Source organism: Podarcis erhardii (genome assembly GCF_964252035.2).
Source record: "Podarcis erhardii genome assembly, chromosome: 5".
Lineage (NCBI taxonomy): Eukaryota > Metazoa > Chordata > Lepidosauria > Squamata > Lacertidae > Podarcis > Podarcis erhardii.
The window spans coordinates 92483446-92497748 of NC_138509.1; the positions used below are offsets into that span (position 1 = coordinate 92483446).

Sequence of the window (14303 nt, forward strand, 5' to 3'; positions counted from 1 at the left end):
TTAAGAGATTGAATGAGGCCAGTAATTTCTTCTGTGGTTACAGGGTGCCATTCCTTGCCAAATTCACTTGAAGCGGGAAGCAGAGCTGGGACCAGTTGATTTGATGAATATAATGAGAAGAAAAAGGCCTCCCATGCTCCAGCAGGTATAGAGTATTCGATTTCGATCGGGGAGTCTCTCCAGCTTTTTGCAATTGTTTTCCAGAACGTGGCAGAATCTTTCCTTCGGGAGGCCTCCACTAGGCACTGCCATTCCTCCCTTTGTGCCTGGAGCTCTTTCTTGTTAATCAAAGCTTTATAACTGCGTTTTAACTCAAACCAGTCTAATGGAAGCGAAGGTAGGTTCGCTGCTCTATAGTTCCTGTACTTATCCAGCAGGAGGCGTTTCATAGCCATGCATTCTTGGTCAAACCAGGGTTTGGATTTATTAGAGTGTAGAGATTGCCGTGGCATTTTTTGTTAGTCAGATAAGGTTGTAGGGACGAAATCAGTTCCCGGAACATGTCTAGTCTAGCCTCAGGAGTTGGGGAATTAACGAGGTTCTCCTTTCTAGCAAGAAAAGTATCTGAGTGAAGTCTTTCCGATATTTCATCACTCAATTTGCTGGACCATTTAATACGCGAGTATCTTAGCTCCATGTTTTCGTAACATGGGGCTTCAAGTTTATCAGAGCAAAATAAATCTTTTCTTACGTCCAGTATTAAACAGAGCGGTAGGTGGTCGCTGTCAACCCTCTCCACCACTTTGTATTCCCGTGCTCTGCTCAAAAGGTTAGATGACACTAGGACGTAATCGATAGTGGAGGCTCCCATGTTGGATATAAATGTGAATTCCCCACTGGGTTCTCTGTCGACACGACCATTTAATACGGTCAGATCCAAATTGTTGGAAAAACGTAGAAGGCATAGGCCTGCGTAGTTGCAGCCCTTGTCTTTTGAGAGCCTTGGGGGAATAAAATGGGCTTCTTCAGAAATGGGAGGTACGTCATGGAAATGAGCATATAACACTTCGTCTGATTGGCCAATTCTGGCATTTAAATCCCCAGCCAGCAGCACTGCCGCTGCAGGAGTTTGATTCATTAGCTCATCGACATATGATTCTAGCCTATGCCAGATATTTTTGATAAGCTGCTTGCCTCTTTGGGGAGGGGCGTATATATTAATCAATAGAAGTGTGCAATATCTGCATTTCATTAATAATGCCATGGCCACACTGCTCAAAGGCTCCATCTCGACGAAAGATGCTCTCAGCCTTGTGGATATTAGAATGCCTAGCCCACCCTTAACTCGTCCCCCTTTGTTGCTTGGTGAACCTGCGAGTGAGAATGAGGCAAAATCATTTACATCTAAATCCCCTGTTAGCCATGTCTCTTGCAGGAAGACTATATCATGATCTTGAATGAAATTGACAAATGATTGGTCAGTCGCCTTGTTGAGCCAACCAGCAATGTTCCATGATAAGAATTTAAGATTGGCTTTATCGCAGTCAAGTCTTTGTCAATTATTAGCTAACGTACTTTTAGGGTTTGTCTCTTTATGTATCGGTCGCCTATCGTCTTTGTATGGCGGGCTATCCAGCCGCTCCATGATTTCAATAGGTGGATGCAAAGTGCTCACGTTTGTGATCACCAGATCTTTATTATGCATATATTCCTTCTGTGGATATTCTGTTGCGGCCTGATTTTGGCCCAATTCTGTTTCATCAAGGTATCTCATTTTGTCCCATACGTCTGGTGGGGTCACCTTGGGGTTATTTCTCCTCCGGGGGGGTGATGGAGTGCTCTCTTTGGAGGGTGGCACATTCTCTCTTGGTGGAAAGTTAATCTCCGCTTTAATCTGAAGGTTACGTGCTGTGGTCTTTTTTTGGTCCCCCTTAATAACCTCGTTGCCTGAGGCTCTCTCGGCCAGCTTATCTCTTAGCTTGTCTAGTCTTCCCAAGATGTCAGTTTGTATTAATGGTGGGAACGTCCAGAACTGGTCAATTAGGATATTTTCTTCCATAGTAAAGAAATCCTCACCTCTGCTCACAAGGCATTGCGGGTTCTGTTTGTCAGGCCAGGATTTTGGGAGTTGTTTCCCCTTTCTTTCTTTTTTCTTTTTTTTATTATTTTTTTATTTTTATTAAGGATTTTCTTGTTTTACAGAAGGGTAGTGCCTCGTATTTTTTTTTTTCTTCTTCTTCTTCCATGTAACGTTTTTACAAATCCGTTTCATTTGTTGAGGCATTAGGGGGAGAAGAAAACAGAAATAAAAAAGAAAGGGGGGTGGGGAGAGGGGGGGATGGATGGGGGTGGGGTCGGGTGGCGGTGTTTCTATTATGTTTAATGTATGTAGAGTTTGGTGTCAGCGTTGCTTGTGTTGTTCACTTGTGTTCCTTTGGTGGTGAGAGAGGTTGGGGTTGGCTTAGGGTGTGATTGTTTGCTTGTGATTGGCTGTGGTGATCTTTGTTTTCGTGTGTGAGTGAGGTGGGTGGGTGTTTTGGATCAGGTTAGCCATATTGATTTGTATGCTGTTGGTGGATTATTGTCATTGTCCTGTTGGGCTGTGTATGTGATAAAGGGGAGCCATACCGGGGTGAAGGCGTCTTCTTCTGTTTGTCCCCGTGTCAGTTTCAGTTTATTAGTTAATTTTTCTAGTAGGGCTGTTTCCCATACTATTTGGTACCATTGGTCCATGCTTACTCCTGACAGGTCTCTCCAGTGTCTGGTTATGATGCTTCTGGCTGCTGAGAGCAGGTGGGTTATGAGTTCTTTGTGGTGTAAATGGGCATTGTTGTCTTGGAAGATGTTTAGTAGGGCCAATTCTGGGGTGATGTCTATTACTTGCTTAGTTATTTTACATATTTCTCGTATGGCTGTTGTCCAGAATAGTTGAATTTTGGGACACTCCCACCACATGTGGAGGTATGTGCCTGAGGAGGTGCACCCTCTCCAGCATTTTGGTGAGGTTCCTGGGTGTATTAGCGCTAGTTTCCTTGGTGTTAGGTACCACCTGTAGGTGAGTTTCAGTGTGAGTTCTTTTCTTTTTGTTGATATGGATTTAAAGGGGGGTTTAGACCACATTCTGGTCCATTGAGTGGGGTTAATCTCATAGCCTATGTCATTCTCCCATTGTTTTTTGATTGTGTCTAGGGGATTTGCGGGATTTTGGAGTAGTATTTTGTATATTGCGGATACCGTCCCTTTACCGTTTCCCTTTGTTGTTAGGAGGAGGTTTTCGAAGGCTGTCAGGGGCCTAGTTGCTGCTGATTTTACTGTTGGGTTGTTTAAGAAGGCATGTAGTTGGTGTTGTGTTAACCAGGTCATTTGGGTGTCTTCTAGTTTGTCTTGTATTTCTTGTGTTGACAAGGGTTTGTTATTTTTATAAAAGTCTATTAGGCGATATAAGCCTTTGGTTCGCCAGGTTTTTATCTGGAGGTTTTGTGCTGCATGGTGGAATAATGGGTGGTACGCCAGGGGGATTAGTGGGGATGGGGTTGGGGAGAGTTTGCCTATTTGTGTTTTCCATGCTTTGAGCATGGTCTGTGTGTACCTGTTAAGTGTTGTGGGAATTTTCTTTAGTTTGTTTGGGAGGAGTGGGTATGTTGTGGTGCAGGTGTTTTCAATTGTGTCCCTCTCTAGGTGTACCCATTGTTTTGTCTCATCTTCTAGTATATATGGGATTATATGGCGTATTTGGTTGGCATTGTAATATGCTTCTATGTTGGGGATTCCCCATCCTCCTTCTGAGGTGGGGAGGTGCAGGTATTTGGGGCTTATTCTTGGTTTTTTATGTGAGAAGATGAAGGAGTGTAGTTTTCTCTGCCAACTGCGAAGTTGTGTTGAGGGGATCCAGATTGGGAGGGTTTGGAATAGGTAAGTTAGTTTTGGGAGTGTGATCATTTTGATCATGGCTATTTTGTCTGAGAGAGTGAAATTCGTGTTATTCCATCTCTTTAGGTCTTTGTTAATTTGTCGCCACAGGGGCTTGTAGTTGTGGAGGTACAGTTTATTGAGGTTTCTGGTTATTTGTACCCCTAGGTATCTGAACTTGGTGTGGCAAAGTTTTATTTTGGTGACCTTCGTGAGTTCTTTTTGGGTGTGAGGAGGGGTGTTGAAGCACATAGCTTCTGACTTTGTAAAATTTACCTGTAGGCCCGACACCATTGCAAATGTGTTGAGTTCTCTGATTAGGGAGGTTGCTGTGCTTATGGGGTCTGGTGTTGTGACCATTAGGTCATCTGCAAAGAGCCCTAATTTATAGGTTCTGCCTTTTATTTCCACTCCCTTGATGTCTGTGGCTGCTCGGATGCGGATTGCTAAGGGTTCCAGAGCCAGGATAAATAAGAAGGGAGACAGTGGGCATCCTTGTTTTGTGCCTCTTTGGATAGCTATAGTATTAGAATCCATATTGTTAGTTCTGCATTTTGCTGAGGCTTGGGAGTATATTTGTTTGAGGATTTGTAGGAAGTTGGGGCCAAATTTCATGTTAGTTAGTACTGCTAATATGTATTTCCACTCCAAGCAATCAAAGGCTTTGAGGATGTCTAGGGACATGATTGTCAATGGGAGTTTCGTTGCCTTGCTGTGTTCGATCAGGTTCAGTAGTTTCCTGATGGGTCTGTTATATTGCGGCCAGGGACAAAGCCAGTCTGGTCTGGGGCTATTAACTTGTGTAGGAAGATTTTTAGGCGGTTGGCCAAGATTGATGTGAATATCTTGTAGTCTTGGTTTATTAATGAGATTGGGCGGTATGATTCTACTTTGAGGCTGTCTTTTAGTGGTTTTGGGATGGAGACTATTTTGGAGTGGGTCCAGGTTTTGGGGATGGGGGCCCCTTTTATGATGTCGTTGAATAGGCGGGTCATGTAGGGCATCAAGGGTTCTTTGAATTTCCTATAGAATTCTGCTGTGAAGCCATCTGGGCCTGGGGCTTTGTGTGGTTTCAGGTTTTTGAGGACCGCATCTATTTCCTCTGGGGTGATAGGGCTGTCCATGAATTCCTGTTCCTCATCAGTTAGGGTAGGCATGGTCAGTCCTGCTAGAAATGTTCTGATTTCCTTCTCTGGTGGGTTATGGGAGGTGTATAGGTTGGCGTAGAATTCTGCAAATTCTGAGGTTATTTCTTCGGGGGAGAATGTTATGTTGCCGTCTTTTTTGGTGATGCAGTGTATTCTTGTTTTGAGTGCTTTTTTCCTACATCTATTTGCTAGTAATCTGGAGTTTTTCCCTCCATATTCGTAGAAACGTTGTTTAGAGTATAGAATGTTGATCATTGTTTTGTTAATTTCTAGGGAGTCTAGTTCTCTCCTTTTTTGTTCTATAAGTTTGAGGAGTTTTTTAGATCCTGTTTGTTTGTAGCGTGATGAGAGGGCTGTGATGTCTTGTTCTATTTTGCTAATTTTTGAGGAGGTTTGTTTTTTAAGGAATGTTTTCTCTTTTATGCAAGCTCCTCTGGTGACCGCTTTCATTGCGTCCCATAGGAGGGGGGTTGTTATATTGTTTACATCATTTTCCTTGAAGTAGTTTTGGAGGGTTTTTGTGAGACTCTCTCTAATTTGTTTGTTTGTAGTTAGGATGGGACTGAAGGACCATGATGGGGTGGTTTGTGTTCCTTCTCCTATTTTAACGATGACTTCTACTGGGGCGTGATCTGTGATTTTAATGTTACCTATGTTTGTTGATTCCACTGAGGGGATCAGACCCTGTGTGAGTAAAATGCTGTTCAGTCTGGACACTGTATCATGGCGTCCTGATTGGAATGTATGGCTGATGTCTCCCGGGTTTTGCTCACTCCAAATGTCGTAGAGACCCCTGTTTTTTAGCATTTTTAGTAACTTGTAAGAGTTCCTAGTTGTTGGGGGTTTCCTTCGGAGGAAGGTTGCCCATGGGGTTGTGGGGTGGATATCTTTCAGGGATAAACCTTTCATATTTAGATTGAGGTCCCCTCCTAGGATTGCTTCCCCTTCAGAGAAGGAGAGGAATTTGTTTAGTGTCTTCTGGAAGAATTCTAATTGTTTGGTGTTTGGGGCATATATGGAGCCGATTGTCAGTTTGATTTTGCCATCTAGTGTCCCTTTAGCGAAAATGAATCTGCCTTTTTTGTCCTTGAGGACTGTTGTGGCAGTGAAGTTCAGGTCTCTACTGAGTATTATGGCTACACCACGAGCTTTCCCTGAGCCTTGTGCGACCCACTGTTGACTGAAGCAGGGGTCGCTCAGGAGTTTGCTGCCTTTGGGTGGGTTGTGTATTTCTTGTAGGAAGGTGATGTGTGGTTTCATGGTGTTTATGTATGAGGTGATGCGTTTTCTTTTGATGGGGTTTCCCAGCCCCCTCACATTTAATGTAATTGCTTTTAGGTTAGCCATCTTGCTTATCTTTTATGTGGGGCGATTCCCTGCCAACCCGTTCGGGTTGTCTTGTGTCTCTCTCTTCGTGTTGTTTAAAGAACCAGTGGGGTTGCGCTGACCTAGGGTGTGGTGGGTGGGGGGCTAGTGGGAGTAGAGTGAGATTTGGGTTAAAGAGTAGGGGGTAAGTTGTAGGGAGTTTCCTATATATAGTCATATAGGTGTTTGTTTGGGGTATTTTGGGCCATCTGGCATTTAGCCGGTTGGTCCTAGGTCTCAGCTGGTGTGGAAGGCCATGTTCAAGGACAGGCCATCTCCCCTGTTGTCTGCGATAGGGGGTGATCAGCGAGACAGTGTGAAGTGACTTTGTAACGTCGCTGTCAGGTATAAGGTTCGTAAGCAATGTTGCCAATGTTATAAGCAACATTGTTGGTGTGTTGGGGTGGGGATGTGGGTGCTGGTACGCTCTGGTGCCACCATATTGCTGGTTGGGTATCAGATTTTAGCCTGATTGTGGGTTGTGTTATTAAGGTTGGAGTTGTTTTTCCTTAGTATGGAGTATGAGGATGTTGAAGGTGTGGGTGATGGGGAATGTGGTTGAGGTCGTCTGGACTGGTGTTGGGGTGGGGGTTTCTGTGGGGGTGCGGGGCTGGGGGGAATGTTGATGGTGTTAACTAAATCTATGTTTTGGGGGGGGAGAGGGGGAAAAGGGGGGGGAGAAATCACCAGTCCTTCGGTTTGTGGGGTTTTTTCCTGGTTGCTTCATTGAGCTGCAGTTGTTGTTGTTGTTGTTGTAGGGTTGTCCATCTGCGATGAATTGGTTTGGTTAGTCTTGGTCTGGTTTCTTGTGTCGTATGGCCGGCGGGACGGTTCTGAGCGTTGTGCTTGTCTGTATTGGTTTGCGTTGTTCTGCCGCTTCTGTTGTTTCTTTTTGCTCTGTACCGTCGTCCAGTTGCTTGCTGTTGTTTCCTCGTGGTTGGGGCTGTCACTTGGTGGATTTGTCGGTTGCCATTCCGGTGGGAGGTCGAGTTCAAGGTTCTTTAGTAGTTGCAGGGCCTCAGGTATGCTGGTAACCATGTGTTGTGTTGTATTGGTTGTTACAATGAGACGGAAGGGGAAGCCCCATCGGTATTTGATCCCTGCTTGTTGGAGACGCTGGGTGCATGGGCGCAGGCTTTTCCTCCGGTTTAGAGTATCCTGAGATAGGTCCTGTAGGGCCAGAATGGGGGTTTCTCCATATCGAAGGTTGGTTGAGTTTCTGAGGTTGTTCCATACCTCTTCCTTCTTTTTGTAGCGCGTGAAGCATACAATGATGTCTCTTGGGGGGGCGCTGGGTTTTGGCATGGGTTTTAGGGCTCTGTGAGCCCTCTCCAAGTCATCTGCCTCAAGTTTCAGGCCTGGGATTGTGTTTTTCAGCCAGCGTATAATTAGGTCTGTTGGGCTTTTCTCCTCTGCTTTTTCAGGAAAGTTGCGGAAGCGGATGTTACAGCGTCTATTGCGATCTTCAAGGTCGGCTTGCTTAATTTTCATCTCTCTGTGTTCTGTTTCCATTTGGTTTACCAGTTCGTCCAGTTTCTTGTTCACACGTGCGTTCTCCTCCCGGTATTGCTCTAATATTTTTTCTTGCATTTGGTTTTTGTTCTCTAGAGCTTCCACTTTGGAGGTTAGATTGTTGATTAGTACCTGCATGGGAGCCGTTGTTTCCCCTTTCTAAGGTTTGCCTGCTTAGTTTTCAAAAGGGGGCTCAAAGGAGCCTTGTTTTCAAAGAGCCTAAGTATTGTCATCCGTGCTTTTAAAAAGGCAGGTCTTGACCTAAAAATAAACTTGGCCAGGTTCTGATCCCCAAAAGTGGTCAGTGCTCTCACTGAGTGACCATCATAATGTAGATATTCCACCGAGGTGATATCATTAGAATTAACCATTCCTGGTAGTATATCATTTAGACTAGATACAAAGTTCGTTATTCGCTGTTTCCCTGTAAGGAAGCCCTTAGGCTTCGGGAAGTTCGTGAATACCAATTTTTGGGGATTTAGAATCAAATTCCAATCTCTTTCCTGACTAGAGGCTTGCCAGGTCTGAAGGGGGGTATCATCTCTACTAAACGCTTCCTCTTCCCCGCTGTTCAATTTGCTAAGTGTTTTATTGCCTTCATAGGTAGAGGTCTCTACTTCCGCAGCATCAGGTTTGTTAAAGAGTTGGTTATCCAGGGACTGAATTGTTACTTCTGCCTTCTCACTTGCTACTGGAGTCAGCCTTGGCGAGTCCTCCTTAGCCAGTTGCTGTGTAACTATCTTTGTTTCTCTCTTTTTACCCTTCTTTTTACTGCCCCGTGTGGTCGATTTATTTGGAGCCGAGGGAAGAAGTTTAAACAATTTCTGCCAGTGTATATTTCGATTACTGCAGGTATACTTGGCTTTCCTTGTTGCTTTGATATTTTTACTTTTCTTCACTTTTACCCTTGAGTTATGTCTTTGCAGACTCTTATTTATTACTGGTTTGTTCGTCCCCACTAGCTCAACTGTTTTATGCTCTTGGGGCATATCATTTAGTTTTATCTCTTTTAATTGAGGTGTGAAGTTTTCTACTAACGTCAGCAATAGCCCATTTGTTATTATTAGATAATTTTTTATGTTAGCTAGATCAGTACTTATTGCTAGGGAATAATCCAAAGGGCAGCCGTCACTCAGTTCTGTTTGAGAGTATTTTGGAATAAGTATTTTTTGATGGGTAGATGTAATTTCTTCCGTGGGCCGCTGTTCCTTAGTAATAGAGGTATTTCCCTCCTGAAGTTCCTCGGCTAAAGCTAGTTCTTGCGCTAGGCTGCATGGAGAGTTAATATTTCCAGTATCTTGATATGTCTCTTTAAAGTAAGACGTCCAATCAAGAACAGTTAGAGAGGGGGGTATTACTTCATCAAGAATTAACTCTTTTTGTGGACTCTTACCCTCCTCCATCTTAGGGAAGTAATTTGTGATTTTGCTTTGTCTTTTACCAGGGCCCGGGGGGCTGATTGCCGGGTCAGGCAGTATACCCAACTCCTTATATGTTCTTCTAGTAAAAACCATGGTAAAAGTTGTCTTGATATAGAGAGAGGGCAGTTTGCCCCAGGTGAAACTGCCTTAAATTGGGGGGCAAGTGGGGGTATCAATCTATATTCCCACCTGCTCTCTACAGCAGCTTCCTGATGTGCTCATCAACAGCCTCAGTATATTTCTCTAATTTGAGTTCTCTACTTTTAGGTCTTGGCGATTGTCCTAAGCCTGTAGTTTTCACCTCAATCATGCGACCAGCGCTGTTTCACAAATGCTGCAACCTAGTCAAAATATAATAATAAAACAATGCTGCCAAAGGGACAGCAGTAATAAAATGGCTAAAAAGTACATTAAAATTAAAATTGCCTTTTTTAGGCAATTTATGTGCCGTTGGAAAAGGATAATAGTGGAGTTTGGCTATAGCACGTGCGCAGCTATGATAACCTTGTATTTCGGGCCCTAGCTTAGTCTTTACCAATTTCTCTTCGCCACCTGCTGCTGTTGCCGACGCTGCGGTTGCTGCTGCTGCTGCAAAACCTCCGAATTCCCTCCTCCTCCTCCTCTTCCCAAGGCTGCCGCTGCCGCGCACGATCCGATTCCCAGGGACGCTGCTGCAACCCCCAATTCCAGGGCGAAGAAGTGCCACAGCTGGGCGACTTCCCGATCGCGGCGCCCAACAGGTTCCCCTTTTGGCTGCCCACCTCTCCTCCGCATGCAGCAAGTCAGGCAGCCGCTAGCCACGAGATGGTGTCCGTTCCCGCAAAGATCGCACAGCTCCGGCGTCAAGGCTCTTCTTCCTCGCTGGGTTTTTTCTTCTTCTTCTTCTTCTTTTCTTTAATTATTTCAGTGCAGAGGGGGGGCGGGTGTTCCGTGAAGCCACGGCCCGAGGCGGTGAGGGTGGAGAGGCGGGGGTCTTCCTCTCTCTCTCTCTCTCTCTCTCCGGGGAGGCAGGAGGACTGGTGCCGCTGCGGCAGGCAGGCGGGAGGTCAACAAAGAGGGGAAAGAAATGGCTCTTCTGTTAAAGGGTATTGGTTTTAATAAGGTGCTTAGGTCTCAGGGTCTGTTCCAGAGTCCAGCAGCCACCTTCATGCAGGTCACTTGTGCGTGCTGCTGCGGAGCTTCGAGGGAGAGGAACTGTCAGCCCCAAGAGGGAATACTATCCGTGAGTTATTAAGGCAGCTTTGGTGGGGCTGGAAAGGGAAGGAAGGGAGGAAAGCTTGAGAATTCTTCCGTCGGCTCCTAGTGTCCTTTTACTGATAGAAGCTGATAGAAGCTGGGGGGTTTTCCAAGCTGCGCCTCTTATCAGCCTAATTTGCTGAAGACGCTCTTACTCATTCCGGCAGGACTCGAACGGGGACTTGTTTCAACCCCATTTTACGGTGTTTCCGATCACCCACCTTGAGTTTTTCCTTTCTCAGTGACGGGGTCCCTTCACGACAGGGGAGTCAGGCCAGGCCTCTTTTCCTTCCCCTCTCACTCGTTTCAAGAGATTACTCAGCTCCACAGCACCAAAGTACAGCGGGGGGTGCGGCAAGGCAGCAAGGCTAAAGCTCGAGTCCGGTGATAAAACAATAAAACAATAAAACGCTAATGCTAAGAAAAGCGAAGGCAGTGTTGAGGAGATAACGCAGGCACTAACTCATTAGAATTAAAAGATAAACCCCCAAAGGGTTTGAAAAAACTACTTAAAACTACTTAAGACTTTATCTAAAAGCAGACGAGGTTAACTAGGCTGCTACCTTCGTCGCCATCTTCGATGCACAATAATCCAACTTGGATTAAGAACGCTGCAAACCCGGAAGTAGGTTTGCCTTGGAAGCAGAACGTGTTCCGCTTCCTGTTGAGTGTGTTCCATTTGTCAATTGAGTCTCCCGCTGCTATGGGAAAGCAGGGCTTGGTTTAAGAACGCTTTGGTTTAAGAATGGACTTCCGGAACGGATAAAGTTCGTAAACCAAGGTACCACTGTACATGAGCAAAGAAGGGAGGAATCAGGCAACAGCTCCAGAATAATATGGAGCAATAGGCAGGGAACACCAGAGGCAGCAGAGGAAAGGTGCCTGCACTGTGTGAGGAACAGTTTAGCAATAGCGGGCAGATAGGATTGAGCAAGCAGAACGAGGAGGTGGCAACAGGCTCCCACAGCACGCCAGGTTGCTAATCAATTTAATCAGGCTTCCTGCTTTGCAGTATATTCCATGAGCCTCTAGGTGTGAAGCAATTAGAGATGCAAAGCGGCCCCACCCAAGGTGCTATTCTCCTGTAGTCCTGGTTATATCTTCGCTGCGAATCCTGGAAGAACTGCCCCTTGCCAAGGTCTTGTTCCACTTGGCTCGGGAGGAAGGAGCCCCGAGTGACTCCACCTGCAAAACCTGAGGCTGCTGTTAAAGATGCTTGGCTTTGGGTGTTGTTGCGGGGAGAGTTGCGGCGGCGGCTGCTGCCTTTTTGTATCTGTATTTCAAATCTTGTGATTTACGTGAAAATTGTTCAGTTTGTGTACTATTTGTTTATTTATTTATATCTTCTATTATTATTATTATTATTATTATTATTATTATTATTATGGCATGACTTTTTGTCACATTGCAGTTCCGTATTTTTTATTTATGTATTTATATATTAAATTTATATATTAAATTTATATTATATATATATATATATATATATATATATATATATATATATATATATATATATAATATAATATAATATAATTTTATATATATATATATATATATATATATATATAAAATTTATATATGCATTTATATATTAAATTTGTATACGGCCCTTCATCTGTAGATCTCAGGGTGGTCCAAAACATTAAAATACAATATAAAACCACAAAATACATAATATAAACAACAACAAACCAATAAACCTCCGCCCCAATGTTGTAAGCAGCCTTGAGCATGGTTTGAACTGTGGAAAGGTGGCATAAAAGGTAAAGGTAAAGGACCCCTGACCGTTAAGTCCAGTCGCGAACGACTCTGGGGTTGTGGCACTCATCTCGCTTTACTGGCCAAGGGAGGTGACGTTTGGCCGAGGGAGGTGACGTTTGTCCAGCATGACTAAGCAGCTTCTGGCGAAACCAGAGCAGCGCACGGAAATGCCATTTACCTTCCCGCCGGAGCGGTACCTAATTATCTACTTGCACTTTGATGTGCTTTCAAACTGCTAGGTTGGAGGGACTGAACAATGGGAGCTCACCCCCTCACGGGGATTCGAACCGCCGACCTTCTGATCGACAAACCCTAGGCTCGGTGGTTTAGACCACAGCGCCACCCTAAGATTATGTATGTATGTATATCTGGTATGCTCTGCAGTGAAGCTGGATTGTATTGCTCCCATGTGCTTTCAAAAATGAAACAGCATACAGTGGTACCTCGGGTTAAGTACTTAATTCATTCTGGAGGTCCGTTCTTAACCTGAAACTGTTCTTAACCTGAAGCACCACTTTAGCTAATGGGGCCTTCTGCTGCCGCGCCGCTAGAACACGATTTCTGTTCTCATCCTGAAGCAAAGTTCTTAACCCGAGGTACTATTTCTGGGTTAGCGGAGTCTGTAACCTGAAGCGTATGTAACCTGAAGCGTATGTAACCCAAGGTACCACTGTACTATAAAATAGCATCCTAGATAGCAATTACCTGGAGGAGCTGAATGAATTCATGGGTGCATGGTACACACTCTCGGTGATTCTTTGGTGTAGTTGGCTTGCCTCTGTTAAAGAAAACAAGGAAAGGTTGGATTTGTGCAGCTTTCAAGGAAGTTTTACTCAGCATAGACCCACTGAAATTAATGACCATGACTAAGTTAGGTCTATTAATTTTAATAAGTTCACTCTGAATGGTACCCTCCCTGTGGAACGCCCTCCCATCAGATGTCAAAGAGATAAGGAAATACACAACTTTTAGAAGACATCTGAAGGCAGCCCTGTATCGGGAAGTTTTAAATGTGCTTTCCTATGATTTTATATGTGCTGGAAGCCACCCAGAGTGGCTGGGGGAAACCAACCAGATGGGCAGGGTATAAATAATATGTGAGCACCTAGAAAGGAATACTGTGATCACCAATAGTCAGCATGGACTTTTGAAAAATAAGTCATGTCAGACTAACCTGATCTCATTTTTTGACAGAATTACAAGCCTGGTAGATGAAAGGAACGTAGTGGATGTAGCCTACCTTGATTTCAGCAAGGCATTTGACAAGGTGCCCCATGATATTCTTGTAAAGAAGCTGGTAAAATGCGGACTTGACTATGCTACCACTCAGTGGATTTGTAACTGGCTGACTGACCGAACCCAAAGGGTGCTCATCAATGGTTCCTCTTCATCCTGGAGAAGAGTGACTAGTGGGGTGCCACAGGGTTCTGTCTTGGGCCCGGTCTTATTCAACATCTTTATCAACGACTTGGATGATGGACTCAAGGGCATCCTGATCAAATTTGCAGATGACACCAAACTGGGAGGGGTGACTAACACCCCAGAGGACAGGATCACACTTCAAAATGACCTTGACAGATTAGAGAACTGGGCCAAAAAAAACAAGATGAATTTTAACAGGGAGAAATGTAAAGTATTGCACTTGGGCAAAAAAAATGAGAGGCACAAATACAAGATGGGTGACACCTGGCTTGAGAGCAGTACATGTGAAAAGGATCTAGGAGTCTTGATTGACCACAAACTTGACATGAGCCAAGAGTGTGACGCGGCAGCTAAAAAAGCCAATGCAATTCTGGGCTGCATCAATAGGAGTATAGCATCTAGATCAAGGGAAGTAATAGTGCCACTGTATTCTGCTCTGGTCAGACCTCACCTGGAGTACCGTGTCCAGTTCTGGGCACCACAGTTCAAGAAGGACACTGACAAACTGGAACGTGTCCAGAGGAGGGCAACCAAAATGGTCAAAGGCCTGGAAACGATGCCTTATGAGGAACGGCTAAGGGAGCTG

At 44.6% G+C, this 14303-nt stretch overlaps 1 protein-coding gene across 6 annotated transcripts in view; it reads right to left on the reverse strand.

The window, feature by feature from the left end:
• MCF2L2 (MCF.2 cell line derived transforming sequence-like 2) overlaps nt 1-14303 on the reverse strand; it is a 233300-nt gene that overhangs the window by 34033 nt on the left and 184964 nt on the right. For all 6 annotated transcript variants that reach the window (XM_081862125.1, XM_081862129.1, XM_081862126.1 and 3 more), the window contains one exon: nt 13001-13073. In XM_081862125.1, the coding sequence (XP_081718251.1) occupies nt 13001-13073 (73 nt within the window). The remainder of the gene's footprint in view (nt 1-13000; nt 13074-14303) is intronic.